The 27,861-nt window shown below is 42.8% G+C and overlaps 1 protein-coding gene across 2 annotated transcripts in view; it reads left to right on the top strand.

Annotated features, from left to right (window-relative positions):
* CDKL1 (cyclin dependent kinase like 1) overlaps nt 1–27,861 on the top strand; it is a 59,204-nt gene that overhangs the window by 28,735 nt on the left and 2,608 nt on the right. For both annotated transcript variants that reach the window (XM_060619789.3, XM_078448269.2), the window contains 7 exons: nt 5,698–5,819; nt 16,397–16,469; nt 18,876–18,966; nt 19,580–19,780; nt 21,996–22,078; nt 24,889–24,945; nt 26,518–26,673. In XM_060619789.3, coding sequence (XP_060475772.1) covers nt 5,698–5,819; nt 16,397–16,469; nt 18,876–18,966; nt 19,580–19,780; nt 21,996–22,078; nt 24,889–24,945; nt 26,518–26,673 — 783 coding nt within the window. The remainder of the gene's footprint in view (nt 1–5,697; nt 5,820–16,396; nt 16,470–18,875; nt 18,967–19,579; nt 19,781–21,995; nt 22,079–24,888; nt 24,946–26,517; nt 26,674–27,861) is intronic.

The raw sequence follows: 27,861 nt of genomic DNA, 5'->3' as shown, positions 1-27,861 counted from the left end.
ATCAGCATCATTTTCCAGAGGATCCTGGTAACCAGGGTTTTAAAGTAACATCTCCTGATCTGAAATGTTGGCAACTAGCACAAAATGCTTCGCAGTGCTGGGGCCACCTGGGTGGCTTAGTTGGTTCAGTGTCCAACTTCAGCTCAGGTCATGATCTTATCGTTCGTGGGTTCGAGCCCCATATTGAGTTCTGCGCTGGCAGTGTGGAGCCTGCTTGGGATTCTCCCTCTGTCTCCCTGTCTCTCTCTGCCCCTCCCCTGCTTGCATGCATGTGCATACATTCTCTCTCAAAATAAATAAATAAAACTTAAAAAAAAAAAAGACCACCCCTGAGGTTTTGACTTCATACACTCATAAATAGGAAGCAATAAAACTAAAAGAGCCCTGAACTACATCTTGGTAGTAGATATGGCAGTTGAACCTGTTTTATTAAGATTATTTGTATGTATAAATACCCATGCCGAATAAGCCTATGAACAGTCCATCCGTCATGTTGCCTACTTCTCATCTAATTCCTCTGCATGTCTCTGAAGAAGCGCATTCAGTATTGAAGCAGAAGTACTCGAACCTTTGTGAACACAAACATTCACAATATTGGGGCTGTCATTGAACCCTAGAGGTTACCAACTGCAAACGGGTTTCAGGATTAGAGACGTCCCCCTGAGTTCTGCTCCTGGGGTAAGGGGAAGTCAGCAAAGATAGAGGGGTAAGGTTCTTTGAGAAGCTAAATCCATACAACCTTGCTTCTGGTCTCAGCCCAGCACTGACACAGCTTCTGGGGAGGTCACACGGCCCAGCCTGCCTGGGGAAGCACGCAGGAAGCCTCTCAGGCCTCTCCCCACTCCACCTTACAGCAGCCTCCATCACCGCCGACCACTTCTTCCTTCCATGATATGCCCATCCCTCTGCTGTCTTCTCTCTTATCTTGGGAGGTCTTCTTCCCTTTCTCCTTGCTTCCTCCTCAGCCACCACACATCTAGTGCTGAGGTTCTGTGGGCCTCTTCCTTTCTCACCTGCTCTTCTAAGAAATTGCATCTACCCGTGGCTTCCCTTACCTTCCGGCTGACTCCCTAGCTTTTATCTTCAGTTCCAACTCCAGCCAACCTGACAACTCTACTTTGGTATCTCAGAGTCCCCACCAACCTGCCCAAAACAGCAGTTTCTTCCCCTAAAAACCTGCTCCTCCTCTCTGTGACAGCACCACCATCTGCCCCGTTATACAAAACTTTGGTCCTTCTTAACAGCTCCCTCTCCCTTGTCCCTCACCTCCAGCCCATCACCTCATCCTGAATATTCTAATACCAAACAGTGCCTTTCTCACCATCTCCCTGCCTCTGCCCGGTCCAAGCTGTCATCATCTCTCAGCTGACAACAGGCTCGTCACTGGTCTCCTTTCACCATATTGCCTCCTCCAAGCCATTCTGTATCTAACCACTATAGCGAGCTTTAAAAAACCCACATGGTATTATTATATTACATCTTGCTAAAACTCCTTCCAGTAACTTTCCATCACACTTAGGATAAAGTATAAATTTCTTAGCATGGCCCTCAAGGTCGTACAGGACTCCGCTTCTGACTGTCAAACTGGCCTTGGTTCCATGCACTTGACCCTCAAGCCACACTGTCTTTCAGTTCTGTAAGTGGCCTAATCCCCTTCTGGCCAGGGCCAGTCCTCTGCCTGGAAAGCTGCCTCTACCACCCCTCCTGACTTTGGTCTGGTCAGACCTTTCTCTCCCTCCAGGACTCAGCTCAAGGCCACTTACTCAGGGACAGTTTCTCTGAGGTAGCCTAATCCCTTGTATATGTGGAGCTCTTCGTGACACTTCTTTGTTTAATGCCTGAGTCTCCTGTCCCCTTTGACCAGTGTGTCTCTAGTGCCTAGAACAGTGTCTGAGACGAAGCAGGTGCTCTGTGGATCTTTGCTGAATAAATGAACACAGCCAGGACAGGGAATGATTTTAAAATACCTGCTGCTCTGGAATGTTTTCTGATCACCCAGAATCCTGGCAACCTAGAGACCGTTAATAATTTAGTTTAAAGTATTTAATATTTAAAAGTCCCAGTCAGAATTTAGTCTTAGCGATCAATTTTTCTAAATTAAACTTGTTCTTAAAATAAGTGGAGAAACAATTTATTACCCATTTTCAGTTATATGCAGATTATCTCGTGGGGGGAGTTAGGAGAGACAGGTGGTTTAAAAGCCATATGACCTGTCTTGCTAGAAGCAATTTGATGATATATATCACAAATCTTAAATGTCTAAGTCCCTATCTGTTTGTTTATCTATCTATATCTATAGATAAATTTATATGTAGCTATCTATACATAACTATAGATCTATATATATATAGCTGGCCAACGTACGGTAAAAAGTACTCTCATGCTCCTGACCTAGGTGTAAATATCTATGATCCTTTTGGAAAGCAATTTGGCTATCTCTAGAGCCATAAAGCTATATTTTTGGTGCTCTAGATAGTGTCTACCTAACTTCCTCAAGATCTTCCCTGGACCACCCACCATCCGCAAACTAGGCACCCTTGCCTTGCTTTTGGTGGCATTTATCATAGCTGTAATTACTTGTTCAGTATCTCCTTTCCCTCTTAGATTCTAGGCTCTTGGAGGGTAGGGGCATGACTCACTTTGTCTCTATGTGCTTAAGACTTTATCTCATGCACACTAAAATCAATAAGTAGCTGTTGAATACTCTGAGTAGAGAAAATCATCCTACGTAAAAATAGATTTAACTCCAAATAATAATATCAGCAGTTACCCTTCATGAAGAGGCTACTGTTCTCAACTGACACTGTTGAGTGCTCCTTGTGTGGCATTATCACAGCAACCCTTGAGCTTCCTGCTCTCACTGATGGAGGTTGAGGCCTGAAGTGAATATATTCAAAGTTAAGGTCAACCAGTGAGTAATTTGTTCACCAAAACCTTACTTACAACAGCCACAAATTGGAAAGAATCTACATGTTATCTGAAGAGACTATCTTACAGTTACTAGGGTTTTGGCTTTGCAAAGGTGTATAGTAATAGAAAGACGGGTGTAGTATATGTTTGGTCCCCCTTGGTTTAGTGAATACTGTTGTAACAGTGCCCTTCACCTCTCACGGGGTACCCACGCTCGGGCTCCAGCACTACAGCGCCTGGTTAGTGCCCACTAGGTGCATCAGGGTTTGGGGGGAGGAAGCCAGACAGAGAAAGTGACATCCAGATGAAGGGAGTGTTCCAGAGAGAGAGCCAGGTGAGCAGGTCCTGAGAGGAAAGGGAGCACCAGCCTTCAAGGAAGTGAGTGAAGTTCAGGGCCTTTGGGGGGAAGTTATGAGAGATGAGGCTGGAGACATAAGCAGAAGCCAAACTGAGAGGACCTTTGGGGTTTATCCTGAGGTAGCAGCACCCTGCCACAATCCCTGCAGATGTGCACATGACAAGGTGGGGGCACCAGTCTTGGTATCCAGAGAAGGTCTGGGTATTCATTTGGGTAGAATTGATCTATCTGTACTTGTGCTTCAAAGGCTGGCTGGAGATATAAATGAGGACTGCATATTGAACATGGAAAATTAAAAGAATCTAAGAATTGGAGTCTGGACCTGTGGACAGCGATTTTTCAGAGCCTGAAAGAAAACCCCTGCTTTCTGCTAATTATGTCGTAATGCTACTGTTTTGGCCCTTTGAGCTGATTGTTTGCTGTTTGAGACATCTAAGTCCGTGCAGTTTTTTTTTTTTTTTTTTAGTTCAAGACAGTAGTCAGATCTGCCCTACCCTGTCTGGAAAATGTTACTTCAGGCTAAACGTTTCCAGGTATGTTAACATAAATAAGAGATTTTATAGTTTGTAGGGCCCTCTGTTCTAAGGCCCACCTGGGACTAATGGCCCTTAGAGTATCGTGGCTTTGTTTTACCAAGTGTAATATCTACGGGAAGAATTTCATATCTTGAAGATGGTTACAGAGGGATTTTACAAAGAAAGCGAGAAAATACCTGTCTCGTTTAGTGTTTCCCTTGCTGGCTGCTTCTCTTTGCACTGCGCGTACGAATATCACATGCAGTTCAAGATCTTCACTTTTTCTCCTTCTACCTTTTTTACCTTTTATGAAGTATCTGCTCATCTGTGATTAATACCTCTGGCTACCTCTTGAATCACCTGGAGAATTTTGAGAGAAAACAAGATGCTTGGCCCCTAGGACCAATTCAGTGTCTCTGGGCATGGGGCCTACACATCTGTGGTTTCAAAAGTCCCCCTGTGAGCTGGTACAGGTTCTCCACTGCAGCATAAACTTAGTAGTTTCAAGCAAGAGTGATGTTTTATTTCTCACAATTCTGTGGCTTGGGGAAAGGTTCCTTCAGTCGGTCTTGCCTGGTTCACTCAGGCAGCTGAATTTAAGTTGGCGGCAGCTGGGGAATGAGCTCAGCGAGGACACCTGGGCCTCTCTGCCTGAGGTACTTCATCCCGGGCTTCTTCAGGGCTGAGCCTTGTGCTTTGTTTTCTTGGACTTCTAGAATGAAGCGGAAGTAGTGTCTCCTGGCTTCTAGGACAGGCCTTAGGAAGCCTTATGGCTCCTTCTTTTGTTTCTTAGACCAGCGCCTGGAGGCCTTCACGTCCTGGAGAAAGTTAATCACTGTGTCTCCCTTCACAATTATTAGTTTGCCTAGTTGTAGTGCTTCGGATAGGATTATGGACAGAAGCGTCCAGGAAGCTAAGTGCAAGGTATATCTTTGGCAACACAACATTGATTCCCCACTTTTTTTTTTTTTCCTCTACATGCACACCTTCAGGCACATCATTTTTCTGTCTTAAAATGTTTCATCAAGCTAGGAAACATGATTTACTCCTTCTTTCACAAATAATTATCAGATGTCTATTATGCTTAACCGACTGAGCCACCCAGACACCCCCCCATCTATTATGTGCAAAGCCCTGGGCTGGGAGTACAGCCACATCGTTTTGAGGCAACAGGAGAATCCTGAGGTCATGATTCTTCTTTTCATGGAATATTGTATCTATTGACAGCAGAGGATGTTAAACAATCAAATGAATGATCTTAGTAATTCCAAAGGATTGCCAAGGAGACATAGTTCAGGGGGGCTAGGAGACATACAGGGACACCGAACCAGCCTGGGGAGGTCCAAAGACACCTCTTTAGGAAGGGACATTTGATCCTCATCTGAAGATGAACTTGCATTAACTAAATATCGCCCCCTCTTTTTCATTCTCCTTTTCTGGCCTTCCCATCTCTCTCTTTGCCTTCACCAACCACCTAGGTTATGCTGTAATCATTTTTTTTATAACTTTGTTTTTATTTTTAATTTCTTTTTAATGTTTATTTTTGAGAGAGAGAGTGCACAAGTGGGGGAGGAGCTGAGAGAGAGCTGGGGATAGAGGATCTGAAGCAGGCTCCTCACGGACAGCACAGAGCCTGACGTGGGGCTTGAACTCACGAACCCTGAGATCATGACCTGAGCCAAAGTCAGAGGCTTAACCAACTGAGCCACCCAGGTGCCCTTATGCTGTAATTATTTACAAGCCGCTGACAAACAGCTCCTCGAGAGAAGTAAGATCATACTGTTTACAGCCTCCTTCAGTCCAAGACAAGAAAGTTCCCAAAGGACAAACAGCTCTCTTTTAATTGGATCAAAGTTGGAGAAAGCGGTCTTTCACGGCCCCAGCTTATTAGCACCTTGCTTTTTGTGTTTTCAGCAACTCAAGCATCCCAACCTGGTTAACCTTATCGAAGTCTTCAGAAGGAAGCGGAAGCTTCACCTGGTGTTTGAGTACTGTGACCACACCGTTCTCCATGAGTTGGACAGACACCAAAGAGGGTGAGTGATCCATCCCTTACAAATGAAACACGGCACCACACTCCAGGATTCGTGAGGGAAAATTAGCAATGGCCTCTTTTGCAGATCGGGCAAGAACAGGTTTACTCCGCTGCTGGGCCTGACAGCAGAAGAGTTACTGAAAAGGCTGGGAAGCGGGTCATAACTAATTGTTTTCATGAAGAAAGCAGCAGCATTACTAGGTTGAACTTCATTTCTTTGTTATATTATCTGTGCATAGAAGCCCTCTTGGTCTTTAAGAAAGAAAAGGAAGATTACCGGTTAGTCGTGCCTGACTAGGGAGGTGTAAGGACTCAGAGATTGAAGGCAAGAGTCCAAAGACGATGGCCAATAGGAGGCTTAAGGCGAAAACAAACGTAACACTTCAGCTGAAGCGATCTGGGAGTCTGGTCTGCTGTCTTGGTTAGGAATTCTTTGGTTACAGGTGGCAAGAACCCACTTAAGGCAAGTGTAGGTGAAAAAGGAATGTTGGGGTGGCTGTGGCCGGGAAGGATGGCATGACTTGGGGGCTCTGGTGACCTTATCACACACCCCTTTTTGTCATGGCCAGCTGCTTTGTGTGCATTACAGGAAGGCTTGGTGAGCAGACAGAGCTTTTGTTTGAAAAACGGAAAAAAAACACACAAAAAAGTGTGTGTGTCCCTTCCTCTGGTTGACAGTAGCCTCTTGCCAGAGTAAGCAGAGTGCAGGCTGGACTTGGGCACCCACCCACTCCTCAACTGGATGCTTAAAGCACCATCAGTGGTGCATTTTCTCTCTCTCCCAACTCTTCTCTGTGGTGGCTTCACTCTGCCTTGCAGAGGAGTCTTATAAAGTGGCTTTGGGAGAGTATGTGAAAATGGTATGCGATAGAAGGGGAAAATACAAAATAGGAAGCATTGCCACGGGCTTTTATCAACCTATGTAGCTATTCTAGAGGAAAGAAAGTTCTAGAAGAAGGTAGCATCTGCATATAAAGTCATTGGAAGACTCTGCTTCAGTTCAAGTGATGGAGCTATCCTGGAGGCTAATCACTGTGGCCAGATGGAGAGGGTAGAATGTTTAGCAGACCTGGAGGATAGGATTCAATGTGGATCCAAGAAGACTTCCTGGAGGAGGTGGCCTTTGAGTTGAATAGTGAGAAGACTCAAAACATGTGAGCAGGGAAGGATAGCCCATCCCCTCCTTTTGCTGTGCTCCTGGGAGCCCAGCTTTGGCTGAGGACAATATGCAGAGTGGCCTCGTGTATCAGAATGGTGGACTGGTGCCCCATCCCTGCTCACAATCACACCCCGTGACTGGAGCCTGTGGCTCTCAACAATGCTTTCAAACTCCGGCCAAGTGTTTGCTCTTTGCCACGTGGTGGTAGTTATGTGATCAGCCATGATATCCAGACAAATAGGATTAAAGCAGCTTGTGGTTTGTGAGTGACCATGGCATAGGCTTTTCGTGTTAATTTACACAGCCAGAGAGAGCCCAGAGAATAGACACTTCTCTTCAGAAAGTCATTGATACAGAGAAATTATGTGTTCAAGGGAGGAAAACTGTTAGTATGTTGATATTTGCTCTTTTGATAGCTTGCAACTGACATTTCAGTTAAACCTATTAGTATAAATTACTCCTGGCTATGTGCTGCTAGGGAGATGTTGCAGGGAGCTTGATGAATCATGTTAGGTTGAGTCATTTGGAAACACTGATCAGTGGGGGGCTGAAAGCAGTTGGGAGTCAATTCTTTTTTGGCATATAGTTTGAGCAGAAGAAAAAAGGACAGGACAAGGAGCGATTAGAGTTTGGAAGCAGATTTTTTTTTTAACTCCACTGGCGAAAATATGTTATGTATGTTCCAGGAAATAGAAAGTGCTTTAATATGGAGGTGGGTAAGGGAAGGACCAGTAGATACATGTGAGGTTAAGTACAAGCAACATTTCCAAATGATGATGTGCTGTGGTTTGTTAAATAGAAGATTGACCGAAGGAATGCTGATAAATGAGCAAACTTGAAAAATAAGATTTGTTCTAAACCAAATTATATTCATTTATTTTGAAGTTTAAGGATTTTTTTTGTTTTTAAAAATAGAAGTTACTTTCCATTATACTGAATAGTTGACAATTCTCCAATCTATTTTAAATGCTATTTCAAATTTTTGCTTGTCATCATTAAGGAGTAAATGTCGTTAAACTGCATCAACCAAAGATTTTGAAATTCATAGGAAACCTTTTGTTTTTCAACTTAGAAATCTCATATTATAAAATAACACTTTATAAGTACATCCCCCGTAAAAGTGGGTCAACATCACATGTGTGACCTTTGGCAAGTTGCTTCCAGGTGTTCTCACCTGTGAAAATGAGAGTTTAGGACCAGGTGAAGTTTAAGGGGACTCTCAGGTCTAAAGTGCTATGAATTGTTGATCTAATACCCTAGAGGTCAGAAGACCGCAGGTCTCCTTCAACATCATGTTTAATCTGTTGGATAATATCAACAAAGGATAGCATGTGAATGCAGGTGTTTTCCTGGTGTCAGGTGGGGTCCTCCTTCGGTTTGTACACTCACTCCAGAATGTCCCGTGATCACCATTTTGTATTTCTAAGTACAGATTTCTGAAATACAAAGCGGATCTTACGAGTCCTCTTTATAAAACCCTGCAATAGCTCCCCAAAGCTTACTGATGTGGTCCTAGCACGGGACACCAGGTTTCACAGCCCCATTTCTCCCCAGATTGCCACATAAACCGTGACACTGCCCCATGGAATCATTTCCATTCTGAGCCTCGTTCAGTAGGACAGTTGCTGTCTCAGTCTGCATTGCCCTACCTTCTCTACTCTGCCTACACACCCCTGCCTGTCCTTCAGATAAGGCTCAAATATGACCTCCTGTGTGGCAACTATTTTAGCTGACGGTGAGAAGAGTCAGGAGTTCCTTTCTCCGGTATCCATAGTATCTTCTGGGATTATTTCTATTACAGACTCCATTTGCACAGTAAATTGTAAAAATCTTCAAGGGCAAGAGCTGTGCCTTCCTCCCCTGTGTATCCCCAGTATCTTGTACCTTAATTCTTGGCACTTGGTATATCCCTAATACTTGTTGTGGGATGACCAAGTTAGCAGACCAATAAACTGATACTTACAAAATGATTTTGAAGAAGGGTAATAATAACAGTGTTTTGATTATTTTTCACTTTAAGATAGTTACTTTGACTAAAACTTCTAAAATCTGGGGAGCCTGGCTCGCTTAGTTGGTAGAGCATGTGACTCTTGATCGCAGGGTAGCGAGTTCAAGTCCCACTTTGGGCATGGCGCCTACCTAAAAAAATAAAATTCTAAAACCTAATATTGTGAAAGGAAATGATCAGTACACTGTTGGAGCAGCCTGTCCAGAGGGCAGTTTGCCGCATTGTGTATTAACAGCTTTAGAGACAAATCTTAGACCAAGCAACTCTACTTCTAATAATTTCTCATAAGAAAATAATTGAGTATATGCACAAAGGTTTAGTTATACAAGTGTTTATTATTAAAGGATTTTCTGTTTTTTTTTTATTAAAAAAATTTTTTAAGTAAGCTCTACACCTACTGTGGGGCTTGAACTCACGACCCTGAGATCAAGAGTTGCAGTCTTTACCACCTGAGCCAGCCAAGTGCCCCGTTAAAGGATTTTTTTTTATAGTGTAAACATTGGAAACAACTGAAATGTCCAATAATAGATGGTTGGTTAAGTAAATTATGGTATGTCTTTACAATGAAATACAGTGGGGCCACTACGAATCATGCTTATAGATAAAACATACATTGAAATAGGGGCACCTGGGTGGCTCAGTCGTTTGAGTGTCTGACTTCAGCTCAGGTCATGATCTCACCGTTCATGGGTTTGAGCCTCATGTTGGGCTCTGTGCTGACAGCTCAGAGCCTGGAACCTGCTTTGTATTCTGTGTCTCCCTCTGTCTCTGTCCCTCCCCCACTTGCACTCTGTCTCTGTCTCTCAAAAATAAATAAATGTTAAAAAAAAAACCCAAACACTGAAATACAAAAATGTTCATGAGTAATTGCAAAATGAAGAAAAATGCTGTAATAAAAATACATAATTTCTTTTCATAGAATTCATATATAGATAGAAAAAAAGAAAAATAATTAATACACTTAATATTTTAATAGTGATACCTTGAATTATGATTGTTATAGTTTTCATTTTACTTATTTTTTAATGTTTATTTATTTTTGAGAGAGAGAGTACAAGTGGGGGAGGTGCAGAGAGAGAGGGGGACAGAGGATCCCAAGCTGGCTCTGTGCTGATAGCAGAGAGCCTGACATGGGGCTCGAACCCACAAACCATGAGATCATGACCTGAGCTGAAGTCAGATGCTCAACTGACTGAGCCACCCAGGCGCCCCTATTTATGTTTTTTAAAATACTTCCCCCATGTTGCATGTATCACTGTGGTTACATTTTAATCATTAAAAATAATTCCTGACAAATAAAACTCAAAAGACCTGTCTCTACTTTGAATCTGAAATGGACACTAATTAATTTCCTCATTATCATGTTTGTAACTTCTTGTACTTCTTTGGAAAGCTTTTGGAAAAGATTCAAATTCATGTTGCTACTAACAAGCAAGTTTGTGCCACAAGACATGTATCCTGCTACAGTGAAATAAATATGTATCCATTATAATTTCCAGTGTGGTGCTTATGTTGTTTATATTTGCCCTCAAACAAACATATTACCGTTCCTTATCTTCTGAAGAACTTAATATACTTATTCTTAAACTGTTTGTCTGTTCTCGGTCAAAGTTTGGTAAGTGACTAGTTTCTGGATTCCCTCCTCATTTTTCTATCCCTCTGTAAGTGCAGCCAGACATAATAATTCTTTCCCATTACCACTGGTTCTGCCTCTGACTCTGATGGAGTTTGTTCAAAGAACATCTGGTGGGGGAAGGTTATTACTGCAAGTTTTCAGTTTCTGGCAATGGAATTCCACAACTTTTATAAAACACTAAAACTCTTTATTTTTAGATTAAAAGTGATACATTGTTTGTTGCAATAATGTTTCAAGCAACACAGAAACATAGAAATAAAATTAACAGGTTGAGAAATAGTTTTCTAATTATTTTTCTATGTATATCCATATTTAAGTAGATTGTATTCTACATCGTTCAGTTCTGCGTTTTTTAAAGAGTATTCAGGCACTATCTCCTGATTCAAACATACCTACCTTTAGGGACACCTGGGTGGCTCAGTCGGTTAAGCGTCCCACTCTTGATTTCTGCTCAGGTCATGATGACCTCATGCTGTTAGCATAGAGCTTGCTTGGGATTCTCTCTCTGCCTATCCCCTGCATGTGCTCGCTTTCTCTCTCTCTCTCTCCCTCCCTCCCTCTCCCTCTCTCTCTCTCTCCCTCTCTCTCTCTCCCCCCCCCCCCTCTGTCTCTCTCACTGTCTCTCAAAATAAGTAAATAAACTTTTAAAAAAATAGATAAAATGGACTGATTATATATGTTTTATAACTTTCATTGTTTTATAATTGCATCCCCTAATTTGGAGATGGATGCAAAGAAGCTAGCCCAGGCTAGTAGTCATACTGCCTACTTTCCCTCATCCCAATCCTTTGCCTGCCAAACACCATTCTTATTATAACTTGACTTTGTTTATGGAATTGCATACAAGAAAAGTATAGCCTGGTACTCAAAATTTGAACATGGATGTAGACTCTTCCAAAGCATCTGTTTGTTAAATATGTTCGTATTTATTTGAGATGGTATAAGGCAGAGGGCATGGTGGTGACAACCCTCAACATGCCTGGCTCTTGAGTCAGCTATTCCAATCTGGACAAGTTGTTTTCCGTGCCTGGAATGCCGTTATCATAGAACATCTCCCTTAACTATCCTCCAGGAGATTCCTGTTGCTTCCTTCTTGTGTGTCAGGCATCCAGTTTTCTCTGTTTCAAGTAATCTTTTATAGTCTACTTCTTTGGGTGGGGTGCTTCCTCCAGGGGCTCCCTGAGAAACGGTGTATGAGAGGTCTAAAAAAGAGAGTTGGGGGGGGGGCACCTGAGTGGCTCAGTCAGTTGGGTGTCCAACTTCGGCTCAGGTTCATGGTCTCACCACATGTGAGTTCAAGCCCTGTGTCAGGCTCTGTGCTGACAGCTCAGAGCCTGGAGCCTGCTTCCCTTTTTGTGTCTCCCTCTCTCTTTCTGCCCTTCTCCTGCTCACACTCTGTCTCTTTCTCTCAAAAATAAACAAACATTAAAAAAATAATAAAAATAAAAAAGAGATTGAAGTCTTGCCTTTGCATTTAAAAATTCTTTCACACAGTTGATTGGTATTTTGTGTGAATATAGATTTGTATGTTTGTTTTTTTAGAAAATAATAGTCCTTCAAAAATTTTTTTTAATATTTATTTATTTTTGAGACAGAGTATGAGCAGGGAGGGGGGGGAGAGAGAGAGGGAGAGAGAGAATCCCAGGCAGTTTCCACGCTCAACGCAGGGCCTGATGCAGGGCTGACCTCACAAGGTCATGACCTGAACTGAGATCAAGAGTCGGACACTTAACTGCCTGAGCCACCCAGGCTCCCCTTGAAAGCATTTTTGAAGTGCCCTCTATCTTCCAGTGTTAAGAAGTCTGTTGCCATTCTATTTTCTGCTCCTTTGTGAAGTCTGTTTCTTTTTTTATTTCCAGAAGCTTCCTCTCTTTGTTCACAGAATTCTGCATTATGAAAATCATGGGCCTTGCTTTTCACACCTTATGCTGGCACTTGGTGGGCTCCTTTTGTCTGAGAAAGAAAATTTGAATTGTTTTATTACTGATTTACTATCCTTTGTTTTCTGTATTTTCTTGTTCTGGGCCTTCTGTTATTTGGATTCTGGACTCTAATTGGTCCTTTTGCTTTTTTTATAGTGTCTTTTTCTTGTTTCATGGATGCAACAGCTTTCCTTTTCTCTATTAATGTTTTTCTTTTTTTCTTTTTCTTTTCTTTAAAAATTTTTAATGTTTTATTCATTTTTGAGAGAGAGAGAGAGGGCATGTGTGCGAGCGGGGGAGGGGCAGAGAGAGAAGGAGACACAGAATCCGAAGCAGGCTCCAGGCTCTGAGCTGACAGCACAGAGCCTGACACTGGGTTCAAACTCATCATGAACCATGAGATCATGACCTGAGCAGAAGTCGGATGCTTAACTGACTCAGCCACCCAGGTGCCCCTGTTTTTCTTTTTTTAAAGTTCTCATCACCCTCCACGGTTTCTGTTTCTTTTAAGTTGTTTTCTTTCTGTTTGTTTTGATCTCTACCCTTCTCATTTCAGGCTTTCCTTGGACATTAGATAATCCCCATGGTTAAGAGTAGGGTGCTATTGGAAGCTCTGGGCTTCACTGTGGGGTTATCTGGCTGGTTCATTTGCTGGGGAACCCTAATGTCAGAATTTTCAGATCTTTCCTCCTGAGCTTCCTCCATAAAAGTCTTCCAGTATTTTCCTTGGAGTGTGAAGTCTGGCCGCCAGCTTTGTTAGAGTCAGTGAGGGGAGAAGCCTGGGGAGTCTCAGCATTCACCAGTTAGTATGTACATAATCATTTAATCCTCTGTTTTGGGAACAGTATCCACCATCTCAACTGTACCAAACATCCTCTATTTTACACTCTCCAGAAAGCAAAACTCCAGCCTTCTACTAGGTTGGGGGAAGAGTGCTCCCTACTGGGATACAATAGGGGAAGGGATCTAGAGATTTCATTGTTTCCAAAACAGATTTTCCACACTCCTCTGCCCCTCCCACTTCCAGAGGGATCTTGGCTGCCAGGTCTTGCACCCTTGGAGGTGCACCCCCACCTTTGGAGGATTCTTTGGGACAAATTGGTTGGTCTTCCACTCTCTCCTCTTCTGGCTTAGGTTTTGGCTTTCTTGGATCTGCTGTCGGTTTTCATTCATCCGCCTGCTTTCCAAATTCCAGAATGTGTTGCTATTATCTCTTCTCCTGTTCTGACCATGTAGGTTTTGGTCTTGGAAAAAACCTCTCAGTGTGGCTATAGTCAGGTTTGGAGAGGAAGTGAAATTAGATGGGCTTGTTCAACCTACTGTCTTAATCCACAAGTCCTTTGAAACACTCCCTTCACTTGGCTTTGGTGACAATGCTTTTCTGAGTGTCACCTCATTTTCCCCCATACTCAACCCCAGTCTCTTGCTGAATCCCTCTCTGCTCTCTGACCTCCACCTGTTGTAGGGCCTCAGGACTTTGACCTTCTCTTCTTTTTCTGTATTCACTTCCGTGGCTTCCATCTAGCCCTAGGGCTCCAAATATCATCCATATGCATATACTTCCCAAATTTATATTTCCAGCCTGACCTCCCTTGTGAATTCAGAACTGCCAACCCAGACGCTTTCTTTTGCTGTCCAATAAGCATCTCAATATATTCACCTTTCCTCCCCCAAACCAGATCTTCCCTCAGCGTTCTCCTCAGTGAAGAGCCCCACCATGGACCAGCTAGTCAAGCTGAAACCTTGGTATCATTCCTTGGTTCCTTTCTGTCTCTCCTATCCAATCTTTCAGAAAATCCTGAAGATTCTATTTTGAAAATATAGCCCAAATCTGGCCACTTCTCATTCCCGTAACCACTACTTCAAATGTTAACTTAAGCAGAGAAGTTCTCTGGACCACGCTACAGAAGATAGTGCCCTTTCCGGCACAGAACCCTGTGTACCTATGTGTATATCCAATTCCAACCCAACACAACAGAATGGATTCTATTTATTTCCCTCTTATCTTTGTAACTCCCTTCTTCAGCAGTAAAAAACTTGCCTCCTATCATCATCAGCTAAGAAGGATCTTAGAGATGGACTCTGAGGCCCTGGCATTTTAGAGAAGAAACAGAGTAATAAAGTGAAGTGAGTAGCTAGCTCAAGATGACCACTGGATGGTTTTGACGTTTGAGGACTGTGTAATAATGGGCCCAGCTTTAGAGGAGTATTAATAAATATGCTGTTATAATTTACTTTTAAGTGCTCCTTTTGCATAATTTCTTTAGGGAAATGTTTTTAGAGACTCAAGTGGCCTGGCACTGATAACCTTATATTAATATTTAATTCATTAAATAATCAAAGTATGCTCCATATTTTTTCTGGACAAGAAGGTGAGGCTGGGGGAAGCATTTTCTCTAAAGTGCCCTCTTCTTAGTTGTATTTTTCTAGGCCTTCTTTCTAAACAGGTGAGTTTTCCTGGTATTGTACCAGTGTAGCACTAGGACAAGGAAGAGAATTTAGAGAGAAGATACTTCAATCCCAGGGACATGGTTCTGGTCCAGAAATGTCCCAGCTCTTCCTGGGGGTGGCCTCTTCATTTCCTCCACATTGTCCCATCCTCTGTTCAAGCATCCTCTGATCTACTTGAAAGGATTTCCTGAACATCTGGTCTGGTGACAACAGTGGCCTCGTGGCCCATCCCAGAGCCTAGAAGTGACTTGTTTTGGTCACCTAAACACAACTACTAGAGAGAGTTTCCTCCCTGGTTTACTTATTAGTTCTGGCTGAGGACCATAACACCATTGTTTAACGTCTGATTCATAAAAACAGTAAGTCCGGATGGTGGGTGGGAGGCTCTAAAAATAAATGTACTCTCTCTGTAGTCATTTCACTCATTGCCCGATATATATTTTAAAGGCTCCCAGAAGAGGAGTCTTTTCCTAATTCGCACGAAGCATCTGACAGGGCTACTGGTTGCCCTGGTTATGTAAGCTGAGAGTCAGGGAAGAAGTGGGAGGCTGGGGGAAGTGGCACCAAGTGTAGACGACGGTGATAGAGGACAGGGCAGAGAGATGGGGAGTGGGATGCGGCTAGCTGCCAGAGAGAAGCAGTGTGGGAAAGAACCACTTATTCACTTTTGTTACATGCTGTGCAATGTAAACCTCTTCCCTCTTGGCAGTAAAATCTTCATTACTTAAAAAAAAAAAAAAAATGCTGCCTGGGGAGTCTGGAGAAACCATGTGCCCGTGCATGAAAGATGAATTCTGTCTCAAGGCATCAGTTTGAAGCCACTTGAAAAAAGCAAACAACAATACCTTTTATGCTATGTATTAGCTAACTTTTCATCAACAAAAAGCTCCTGGTAGAAATGGAGCTCAAATTACCAGGCAGGTTTTCAGTGGTGTCACAGATGTTTGAGGTAGGTGATCCTAAGTATTTGTGGAAACCCCTCAGTCTTCATGGTCCCTTTCTGTAGAAGTCGATGTTAGTATTGCTATTACCTTGCTGTCCCTAGAATCCCACTGTGTGTTGATCACATGCTGTTTACACTTTGGATTTGCTCTGTGAGGTAGATGACGGTATGTGTCACTACGTAAGCCTGTCTTAGTTTACTCTTTCCTTCCTTCCTTCTTCCTTCCTTTCCTTCCTTTCCTTCCTTCTTTTCCTTCCTTTCTTCTTCCTTCCTTTCCTTCCTTCCTTCTTCCTTCCTTTCTTCTTCCTTTCTTTCCTTCCTTCCTTTCCTTCCTTCCTTCTTCCTTCCTTTCCTTCCTTCCTTCCTTCCTTCCTTCCTTCCTTCCTTCCTTCCTTCCTTCAGCTGAGTTCCATGGCTACACTAAAGAATGTGTTTATGTTGCTTCTTTATTTTTACTAGGGTACCAGAACATCTTGTGAAGAGCATAACTTGGCAGACATTGCAAGCTGTAAATTTTTGCCATAAACACAACGTAAGTCTCATGATCGCCCTTGAAAAATCAGAAGGCTCGCCCTTAAGCTGAGATAGAGCCTTTGTACAAAATTTGTATCCTACTTTTGTGGATATGATTTTTCACCCAAATCTTCTGAAGCCTGGTTGGGGTTAACAGAGGCTAAAAATTCCAACCTGGCTATTCTTACTTGTTCAGGTTACATAAAAGATATATTGTTACAATTTTAAGAAAGTAGTTATAGGTTTATATTGGTGAGAAACTGCTTAAAGTAGAATCTGGAGTCTGCATTGATCTGGCACCCTCAAAAAGCTCTGAAACTGGAGAGGGGAGCCCCAGGTGGCTCATGCCTGTTTAGTTGCAGGAGGTGGAGTCCCACACGCCATGCACAAATGCCGGTGTCTGTGTTGGTGAGATAAGAATGCCAACGCTGGAGCACAGCAGCCCAGCGGACGTCTCTGAGAGTCGTGGCCAGAACTAGGCTGCATGGGAGGCACAGGGGGCTGCTGCCCAGGTGGTAAGATGCCACCAGCACTGGGCAAGTGACTGTTCCCTCCAGTACAGCACTGCCCCCTCCCTGCACACAGAAGCCAGATTCCAATATTTGAGCTTCATTTTGGCCACCAGGGCACCTTGAGTGCAATATGTCATATCCTATCTACTGCCAGGCTCAATTTAGCCAGTGGGCTGAATCCCCTACCTTAGGAGGTCCTAAATGATTTTTCCTGAAACTGCCTTTCTGGAAGAAGAAAATACAGAAGTCGCCAGCACTTCCCCCTGTGGAGCCTCCACTCAGCTGAAGGCTACAATCCTTATCAAAATGCATGTATCCCAGAGAGCGTGGACACCTTATGCTGCTATTTATTGCAAGTGGGGGTGAGCACTTTCCTGAAGGCAGGTGTTAAGACGGGGGAGCAAGAGAGACCTCCTAAAGGCCCTGGTGGGGAAACTCAGAGACAGTAAAGAGGAATACAACACATACCACTCTTCCCTGGAGAGTCCCTGAAGCTCTGGGCGGCCACATGTACTGATGTGGGGAGGGTGTAGAACCTTGTAAAAGAATTCCCAGAACAGAATAGGAACACATTCTTGCTTGTGAGTCCTTCTGACCATCTGTCATCATGATATTCATGGGTGTACCCATTTATAGTAGTATGTGAAGCGAGTGGGAAAAGAATGGCGATCTCAGAAACATTAATTGCTGAGAACCAGATAGATAGTAACAAAATAATTGAGAAATTGTCTCCCCCACCCCCAGATTTTCAAGAATAATAAATACCCATGGGAAAACATGCACACTGATCTCTCACCCTGAAGGTCCTTTGGAGGGAGAACTAGGCCAGACCCAAGAAGAACCTCTGTCCTCTCTCCAAATTCTAGAAAGTCAAGAATACCCCAGGGTTTCAGCTGTAAGCTAAGAGGGTCTCTCAGATTGCAGCAGGATCCAACATTCTTCTCCAGAGAGGAAAATGCTTGGGAGAAGGGAAGATTATTGGAAATTGGGATTTTGACCCAAATGTTGTTTTTATGTAATCCTTAATTAGGTTGTTGATTTGTTCTTTGCCAAGAGAATTGTTATTTAATAAGAAAATCATGTGAAGATTCTTCAACTTTCTTCTAACATTAGCCTGTTAAACAATGTCAGCTGTGGTTTGGAAACCACAGGTGATTTGAGTCTAAGTTATGGAGTGGGGGCTATGTCCCGTGGGGGTGGATGTCGCTCTAAGAACGCTTGTGTGTGGGACAGAGCTGACATCTAGCGACTCTCCCCAGAGGCTAAGCTGTGTCTACCCTTGTTTATCTTGCCAGGATGAATTCCAAGAGCTGGAAGGGAGGTCTCTTGGCAAGCTCTGGTTCCCGCCCTTCTCTTCCCCAGCTTATCTCAGCAGGCCCAGGGCTTGTCCTGTTTACCAGGCGGACTGTGTTCTGTTCTCAGCTAAACAACTGAACTGTGAATTCTGCTTATGTATCAACTTGCAGCTTCTGCAGCCCTGATGCAGGCCTCACCCAGAGGCTTTTAACATTTTCCCTTCCACCTAGGCTTACCAGAATAAATATAGGACACCCAGTTAAATTTGAATTTCAGAGAAACAATCTTAACTTTTTAGTATAAGTATGTCCCAAATATTTCACGGGATGTACTTACACTGAAAACTTATTTGTTGTTTATCTGGCTATCTTATTTTCATTTTTTCTTTCTTCCTTTTTGCTCCTCTTGGGTCCTTTAGGAACTTGGAGTGTTTCAGGCTATAATGAGTATGGTACTAGATTTATTTTAGGCTGCTATTTTGTAGCCTATTATCCAAACAGCCAGTACAAGGTTTTAATGATTTTTCAGATATTTGCTAAATATTCACGAGTTCTATTTATCCCATACGTTATAGTTGCTCCTTGATAATCTGTTTTTGTTTTGATTTTTGTGACTAGTGCATACATAGAGATGTGAAGCCAGAAAATATCCTCATCACAAAACATTCAGTGATTAAGCTTTGTGACTTTGGATTTGCTCGGCTTTTGAGTGAGTGTTGATATTTTCTTAAATAATTGTAAAAGAGAGATTTCTTTACATGAGAAAGGCTCTTGATGCTATAAAATCTAGTTCTTATATGTTTAGGGCATAAGCATACCCTAAATTACAATTCTGCAATTACTGAAAACATGTAGATACATACAGTGGCTTAAAAATGTATGCTATATAAATTATACCACAGTAAAGTAGTTATTATTAAAGAGTATGTTATTCTCCTGGTTTCTACCTTTTTTTTTTTTTTTTTTTTTTCTTAAATAGTGATCTCAGAAGTACTATTTTAGAAGAGTGGTGGTTTTCAGCTTTGGCTGCAGATTAGAATCATCTGGGGAACTATTAACTATAACTATAAAAACTACACTGAGAACTCACCAGGCTTTCCCCCAGGAGTTCTGGTTTCACTGAACTGAGATGGGGCCCAAGCATTAGTAATTTAACAAATACTACGTTAATGATTTTAATATGCAACCAGTATGGAGAACCATTGATTTACAAAAGCCACAAGGTGGGGCACAAGCTTGATTTCTTAGGTCTTCCCCCTACCTGTTTTGATTCCAGTCTTCCACTGCTCTCTCTCTGTTTTCCATGTACCATCACTGGCCAGCTGGACCAAGTGACTACTACACAGACTATGTGGCTACCAGGTGGTACCGCTCCCCGGAACTATTGGTGGGGGACACCCAGTACGGCCCCCCAGTAGACGTGTGGGCTGTTGGCTGTGTCTTTGCTGAGCTGCTGTCAGGGGTGCCTCTGTGGCCAGGGAAATCAGATGTGGATCAGCTCTATCTGATTAGGAAAACCTTGGGTAAGTGGTGTTTTTGTTATGCCTTTTGGGAAACTGAATAGTTTGACCCGTGTCAATACAGGACGGAGCCAAGTTCCCAGTCTCATTCGATGCCCTTTACAGTCACAAAGGAGGGGTACTCTAGAAGCCTCACTTAAATAATTCCATTAAAGGTGTGCACATTTGGGGGTGCCTGGCTGACTCAGTCAGTAGAGCATGCAACTCTTGATCTCGGGGTTGTGAGTTTGAGCCCACCTTGGGCATACAGATTATTTAAAAAAAAAAAAAAAAAAAAGGAAAAAGTTGTCCACGTTTGTTTTTAATAAAAAGAATTAACTAGAGTGAATACATACCGATTGTTCAAAAGGACACAAGGTTCTTCTCTCTTCAGCATAGTTTGGATCAAGTTAAACTCTGAATAATGATCATAACAACAGTAAAAGCTATGTTTCTGTATGGGCCTAACAGTTTACAGAATGCTACTGTGTTTTATTTCATTTATTAGGATTTCATTTATTAGGATTTATTCTTTATTATTGTAATTTATTCTTTGGGTATCCTTCACTCTAGCCTGCCAGGCTAGATTGGATCACTGAGATGCTATAGAAGATTCTAAACCTTCTAAGTGTCAGGAAGAAAGGCTGGATCTTCTGGTGTCACTTTCGTTGTCTTTCTCTCTACTCTTGGGGTGGGATGGGGGAGGGAAGGGGAGGAGAAGAGAGACTTGGAGAGGAATGGATGAAAAGATCTATAAGCAGTGACTGCCTTCTTCAAAAGTCAGGGAATTGCTACGACTCCCCAATTTAAAGCAAACTTCCTCCTCTAAACTCTTGGAGCATCTACCATCACCCTGTCTTGTCTTGTACTTTTATCTCCCCAAAGATACTGTAAGCTACCTGAGGGTGAGATCATGTCTTACATTTCTAGATTTCCTCCACCAATATCTGCACATAATAGGCAGTAGGTATTTGCTGATGGGTTTTTTTGAGTAGTATGTAAGGCACCTTGGAGCGATTCCAGGGGCACTCAGCCTTCCTTTGTTTCAGGGCACCCTCTTGTGTCTCCACTTCCAGCACCCTGATGGAAGAAAGTTGTTAGGATACAAGCAGTGTGCTCATGATGAAGTTCACTGAGATCCGGGGCAAGGTAGTAGAGAGTTGTTTTGGCTGCTTGTACAAAATGGGGCAAGACAACAGTTTTTGGATTTGCATGAGAGGTAAAGTTCCAAAACAAATCTGTAAAATTAGACAACTTGATACCCTGGGGTGGAAACTCCAGTTTCTGGGTTAGCAGTATTTCTGGGTCCCTGATTGGGAGGTTTTTGTCGTTCACTCTGCTTTGGGAAGTGGGCCTGGGTGTACCCCAGGGGCACCCTGCTGAGTATCTCCTGGTATTCTCGGAACAAAATTCCTCTTCACATGTAATATCCCTAGAATTTTACACAAGGGTGATTTTAGCTGATTTGGCTGAAATGTGGGTAGGATGAGCCTCACCTTATCCTCCAGAATATAGAAATGCTTCTTTTGTTTCATTGATTCATATTGTAAATGCTTTCTAAGCAGTAAGTTAAAATGGGATTTCCAAGTGATCACTATTTGATGAAACAAGAAAAGGTGGTTCCAATTTGGAAATGAATTCCTTCTAGCTAGAAGATCTTCCATGATTTCTTCTTGCCTTCTTGCCTTCTTTTCCTCCTCCTACCCCTCCTCCTTCCTTCCCTCCTTTCATCCCTCTTTCTTCCTTCCTCTCTTCCTTTTTCCCTTGCTTTTATCCTCAGATATTTATTGACTGCTTGTAGGTGTCGGGCACTGTTCTAAGTGGTAGGCCAGTACCCTTTTATATCCACCCATCAGAATTCAGTTGATATGATTTTGCTTTGTATTTGTTGCACGTTGGCTATTTTTTTAAAAGGCATTATTGTGTGTGTGTGTGTGTGTGTGTGTGTGTGTGTGTGTGTACGTATGCTTCTGAGTTGTTTGGATTCCTCAAATACATTGTGAGTCTTTGAGGGGCAAGAACCTCATAGCCTTCAGTTTCTGTGCATGCCTTCTCTACACCTAATATGGTGCTTCATCCACTGAGGTCTTAGTACATATTGTTGAGGGTTGCCTCAACATCTCCCTCTGATTGAAAGAGCAGACTACAAACTTCACTGGTGGTAGGCACAGACCCAGCACTGACGGAGACAAACCGTAAATCAGCCCTTGCTAACCAGTCTCTTTCTTCTTGTCCAAAGGAGATCTCATTCCTAGACACCAGCAAGTATTTAGTACGAATCAGTACTTCAGCGGGGTAAAAATTCCAGACCCTGAGGATATGGTGAGTGACCCATTTTGGAAAGAGCTCTGAATACGGAGGCTAAGGTTACCAGGGTGTTTAAGTGGTAATCATTCTCTTTATAATGGGGAGTTGCAGACTAACGAGGTTTTGGTAGTTACTCGCCTGCCTTAGTGCCATGGCCCACTCTGCACTGGAAAGTCCATTTAAGAGTGAAAAAGAAAATTGGGGCAAATTGGCTAGCAAGACCCTGGCCTTCAATACCAATTTAGAAGTTGCTGATAGCAGAGGTTAGCCAGCATGTTGGACAGAAATGCAGAACTGCCTGCCTTCTCCTGTCCTGCCTTGTTTTCAGCAGCTGAAGCTAGGTACCTCACACAGTGGCTTATCCAGGAGGAAAATCCAGCATTGCCCAAGTCCCCTACTCTACTGTACTCTTACTGCCCAGACCATGGTGGGAAACCATAATGAACTTGCTTGGCAAGCCTCATTCTGGTATCTCTCCTCTACAGCCAATGTGGAGAAAATACTCATTTTTTAAAATTGAAAAATTTTAAATGTGCATACTCTTAACACACTTTCAAGAATTTATTGCAGTGAAACCATCAGACAGAGGCATCAATATGTGACATTAGAAATTATTTCCTTTAGTGTTCCATCCATAGGGGATTCATCATGTAAGTTATGATATATCTCTACAATAGAAATGCCACATAGCCAGTAAAAATAATTAGATTTATTATTCACGTGAATAAAAAGTCCACAATGTATTGTTAAATGAAAAAGGCTATAAACCATACTAATCATTTGACATAATTTTAATAAATGTTTAATAAATGCACAATGTATGTATGTATGTACACATACATTTACATATATAAATAAAACGTGACCACTTCTGGGAAATCACACAAAGTTTTTTACATTTGTGAAATAAATGGCTGCAAGGTTATATACCAAAATATTAACAGTGGTTATCTCTTTGTGGTGGCATGATTTCTTTCTTTCTTTATGGTTTTTAAAAAAAATACTTTTGGGTGTCTTCCAATGAGCCTGTATTATAATCAAAAACATCTCAGAGCACAATTAATGTTTGTGAAATCCTGAGTTTCTACCATCTAAGGAAGGTACTTTCAAACTGAAACTAAGCCTCTAATTGCTCAGTTTCCAGATGGAAGTTCTGTCAAGCTCCATTTGAGCTCTGTGTTCACTCATCCTCCTGGCATGTCCCATGGTGAAGGCTTTCACCTTCCCCTGCTGCCTCCTTCTCCGGCACCACTACAAATAGGAAAAGTGGGTCATGCTGGGAGCATGCTGGGACCGAGAGGCAGGAATGACACCTGGCATATGGGAGGTGACCCAGCTGGCTCCCTTGTGACCTGGACATTCCCAGTTCCACACTAAATATCCCTTAGTGATTTCCTCTTTGCTTGTCTTACAGTGAAGACTCATGAACAACCCGGGGTTTCATAAATGCAAAAGGCTTCCCAGGGTCTCCCAGAGGTTGTCCTGCAGGGGATTTCCTGTTGACAGAAACACAGGAAGAAGTAATGCGGGGGTTGCACTGGTTGAACATCTGTGCCCTAGTCCCTCTGCCGGTCAGTCATCCTGCTGGAGGGAGGCCTGCTTGCCTCTGGCACTGGGAAACCAGCTAAGCGGGCAGAATGGGCTCTCCTATCACAGCTAACCAGCAGGCCTCATCCCAGGCCAGGCGTTGTTGCTGAGACAGCAGAGCTCAGTGTCAGCAATGTCATGTCAATCCCTAGCAGTGCCCAGATTTAACACACACAAAAGGCAAGAGAAATATTTAAGATATAGTTGGGGGTGGGGGAGGCTACTCTCAAGGCTCTAATACAAATCTGCTGTAGGATTTTTTTTTTTCCTGGTGATCTTAGGGAACTCCAAAACTGAGGCTCTTACCTCTTACCCTTACGGTGATTAGTAAGTGCACACTCGGAATTTGAGTGTTGGGGGCTGATTCCCTGTGCAAAAATAACACCGTGCTGTGCTCTTAAGCTTGACCACAGCACTTAAGAGTGGTATTGCATTAGATGAGCCTGGCCAGTCCCTCCAGCGCACATCTGCCATCTCTTTATACATGCGATGCACTCCATCCAGCTGCCCTCCTTAATTAGCCTCTGTTAGTGGTGTATCTCTTTAACTGGCCTGTCTGGCCCCCTGACATTCAGCATTCCTCTTGCTTTATAGTGCTTGTTATTCCTGATTGCCTCCAGCATGTGACTGGAGCAAAATAGCCTTATATGGCCAGAGGGAGATTGATGAATGTCTGCCCCAGAGACTCTTTAAACAGCAGGATGATCAGGGAAACAGCAGGCTCTTGTGGGAGGAGAAACCAGTGTTTATTCCAGAAAACCAAGAAGCATCTGTTCACCTAGGTAGGGAGGAAAAATCTATTTTGAAGCTTCCTTTATGTAAATGTCAATAGATGCAAAAATTAGGGCCTCTTTTAAATGCCAATGTAAGTGCCAAAAATTACTCTAAGGCAAGTTATAGAAATTGAGGCAGAAAAAAAAAAAAAAAGAAATAACAGTTGCTTCACAAGTGCGTTTCTTTCTTCCATGAATGCTCCCTCATAATTTGCTACCTGCACCATTTCTTTGGGAAGTGAAGGGAGTGGTGAGGAGGAAAATTTGGAAAAGAAATTTGGAGGCGGAGAGAAAGAGCTTGTGAAACAGGCCTTGTTTCAGCTGGGAGGTGGGTGGGGGAGGCAAGAAAGGTGCCAGGAAGATGCTTCTGTTACTCAGAAGACATTCAGCCTGAGGTCACCTTAGCTTTGAATACATACTGTAAATAAAACCCCCTTTTCTTCTTCTTTTTTTTTTTTTAAACAGGAACCACTTGAATTAAAATTTCCAAACATCTCTTCTCCGGCCCTGGGGCTCTTAAAGGTAAAATCATAGCTTCTAACAGACCGGAAGCACACAGTAGCTGGTGTCATTGGGGAGTCTAAATGATTTATATCAGTCCATGAATTGAAAAGTGTTCCTTTTAGAATTCTCCTTCTCCTTTGGGAAGTATAAATACGTTGAATTTTTATTTACATTGTTACAATGAAAACATCTGTAGGTGTTTGTCACTTTAAACTAAACCCAACATACTGTGTTTAAAATCTAAGTTACAGAAATTTCAGATGGATAGTACTTGTTTTATGCAGGGATCCTTTTCTTCAAAAAATGTTGGGCCATAGGATTCATTTAAATAGTCAACTCCCTAGTATATCAGAAGTAGGTTTTGATTTTAAAACTTGATTTGTATATACATTTTCAGAGATCTATAGCTCTTATGTAAAATCGAGTACCAACTAAAACATTTTCAAGTTATAGTCCATGCCCTACCCATTTCAAAGTATTTAATGCATTTACTGATGCATTTGTAATATAACCAAAAAAAAAAAAAAACCAAAAAAAAACAAAAAACAAAAAACGGAGACAGTTCCTTGGGGTATATAATTGTGAGATTTCATCTACTCAAGTATGAACCCTATGGTGTACTTAATGGCAAAGCAAATAGTTCAGAATGATGCAACCTAAGGGCATGTATACTATGCTTCTCCTTCCATACATGCATATATATACTGTAATGCATGGACTATTTCTGGAAGAATATACCAGAAAAAAAGGAACAGCTGAATCTGGAAGGAGGAATGGAAGAACTAGAGTGGTGAGGATGAAAGGGCGGGCCTACGCCGGCGGACTCCATCTTGTTCTGTGTCCTTCACCTTGACCACACCTCCTCCCCTTGAGTAACCCCCCCCTCACCTGCCTAACAGGACTCGGACCCTTCCCCAGGACCCTTCCCCAGCCAATCGGCTGAGGCCATAGCCATTACCTCACCAACTGCCCCTAGGCCCCAATAAAACCTTTGTCCTTTTGAAACTTGCTCTCTCTCCCTGGTATCTCACCGCTGCGTCGGTGCAGGTAGGGGATTGAGCTCGAGCTAGCTCGAATAAAGGCTCTTTTGCTTTTGCATCGGACTCGGCTCCCTAGTGGTCTTTGGGGATCACAAATTCTGGGCATAACAAGGAGACTTTGCTGTGTTCTGTATACATTTTATTTTTACCATGTGTGGGTATGAATTTTTTTAATAAAAACCCAAATTTTTACAAAGTATACACAAAGGACCAAACTGGTTATGTGGATTATTCCCGTTGGATACTGAGGCAAACTCAAAAATCCTATCTTACTCCCTCAGGGCAGAGCACCAACTGCCTCCAGAACAGGGCAAGGTGGAGAAAATGATTTTTTTGTTACTATTCCTAGAACCTATCTATTTACTTATTATGTGGTTACCCATTTAGGAATAATTGTGGAAGGAACCAAAAGCATGTTTGGTGTGTTTCCCCTACTTTTCCTCCTTCCTGTTCCCAAATGAAGGGTTTGATCTGTCAAAGAAAAAAAAAAAATGATTTCAGTAAGTTAATACGATTTTAAAGAAGAATGGAGACTTGTCTGTTCTTTTAGGGCTGTCTCCACATGAATCCTGCTGAGAGAATGACATGTGAACAGCTGTTGCAGCACCCGTATTTTGACAGCCTCCGAGAAACAGGGGATTCAGCAAAAGAGCGTGACAGACCAATAAGGAAGACGCTGAGACAGAGCCGAAAGCACCTGCCTGGGGTAAAAATGGGGCACTGCTTTACACAAGTGTCCCGGGGTTGTAGTTTCCAATGACCTCATGCCTGCCACCTGGTGCAGGGAGTCTGTATCTATTCTCGGGGCGGTAACAGCGGCTTGCAGCTCCAGCACCTTCCTTGCAGAGCACGGTGACGGGCATATGATCTGTCAACCAGGGCACCGAGACATCTGCCTCCAAGGACCCCCTTCTCCCTGAATCCCGAAGGCGTCCTTGCCCTGCAGTTCCCTGCTGCCACAGAGGGGTTTTGTTGTGCACGAGCATGGGTCTCAGGTACACGAGCGTGAGCCCCACTGAGCGTGCTTTTTGTGCTTTGGAGAATGAAGTCAGATTTATCCCAGGCAGCTCTCTGTCATCATGTTTACTTTCAGTATTGATTGACGTTCCAGGTTTATCCAAAAATGGACCTGTTTTCCCCTCTGTTCCTTTAATCATCAGAGTTGGCTCCGGTAGATACAGTGACGAGTGCTCTCAGTGATATCAGAACAGCTTATTTAACCAGAGAACAGCATCCAAGCTGCACACAGGGAGCCTGTAAAGAAAAAGACTGGTATAAAGTGGCAAAATAGCCTTCCCTTAAGTGTTAGCCTGTTACAAGCCAAAAGCTGTAGTAACTTAGAATGGACTGTGGTTAGAACCACAACTAAGATGAGCTGGCTACTCCTGGTCATTTCTGGATCTGCCTAGGTAGCCCTTAATCTATAAATTATTATGCCTTAGTCTTTCCCTTTGCAGACCCCACTGCCCAGCATGCTGAATGGCATCTGGGTTGTTTATGTGAGGTTTGGAGGAGAGAAGGGGATGGACAATCCATTAGAAACAGGTAGAGCATGAACTGCGGGGTCCAAAGATAGACCAGAGTTACAAAATTAAGAAAGCTTTATTTTATTCTGTCATATATGACCCAGGTAGCAAAACATGCCAGAATTAGACTCCCCACCCCCACCCACCCCAAATTACCACTGAGCTTGCTGTTAATCTGTGTTCAAGAGTAGAGGGTCTTGATGCAAATATTTTTACTTGAAAGAATAGGGAAGCCCGCTAATTAATTAGTGTATTGTATATAGGCCCTGAAGGATTCAACTGTTTGAAGAATTAAAAAGTAACCTCTGTTCAGGGACTCCTGGGTGGCTCAGTCCATTAAGCATCCTGCTCTCGATTTCAGCTCAGTT

Source organism: Panthera onca, chromosome B3 (genome assembly GCF_046562875.1).
Source record: "Panthera onca isolate mPanOnc1 chromosome B3, mPanOnc1 haplotype 2, whole genome shotgun sequence".
Lineage (NCBI taxonomy): Eukaryota > Metazoa > Chordata > Mammalia > Carnivora > Felidae > Panthera > Panthera onca.
This window is presented reverse-complemented; position numbering and strand designations above follow the sequence as displayed.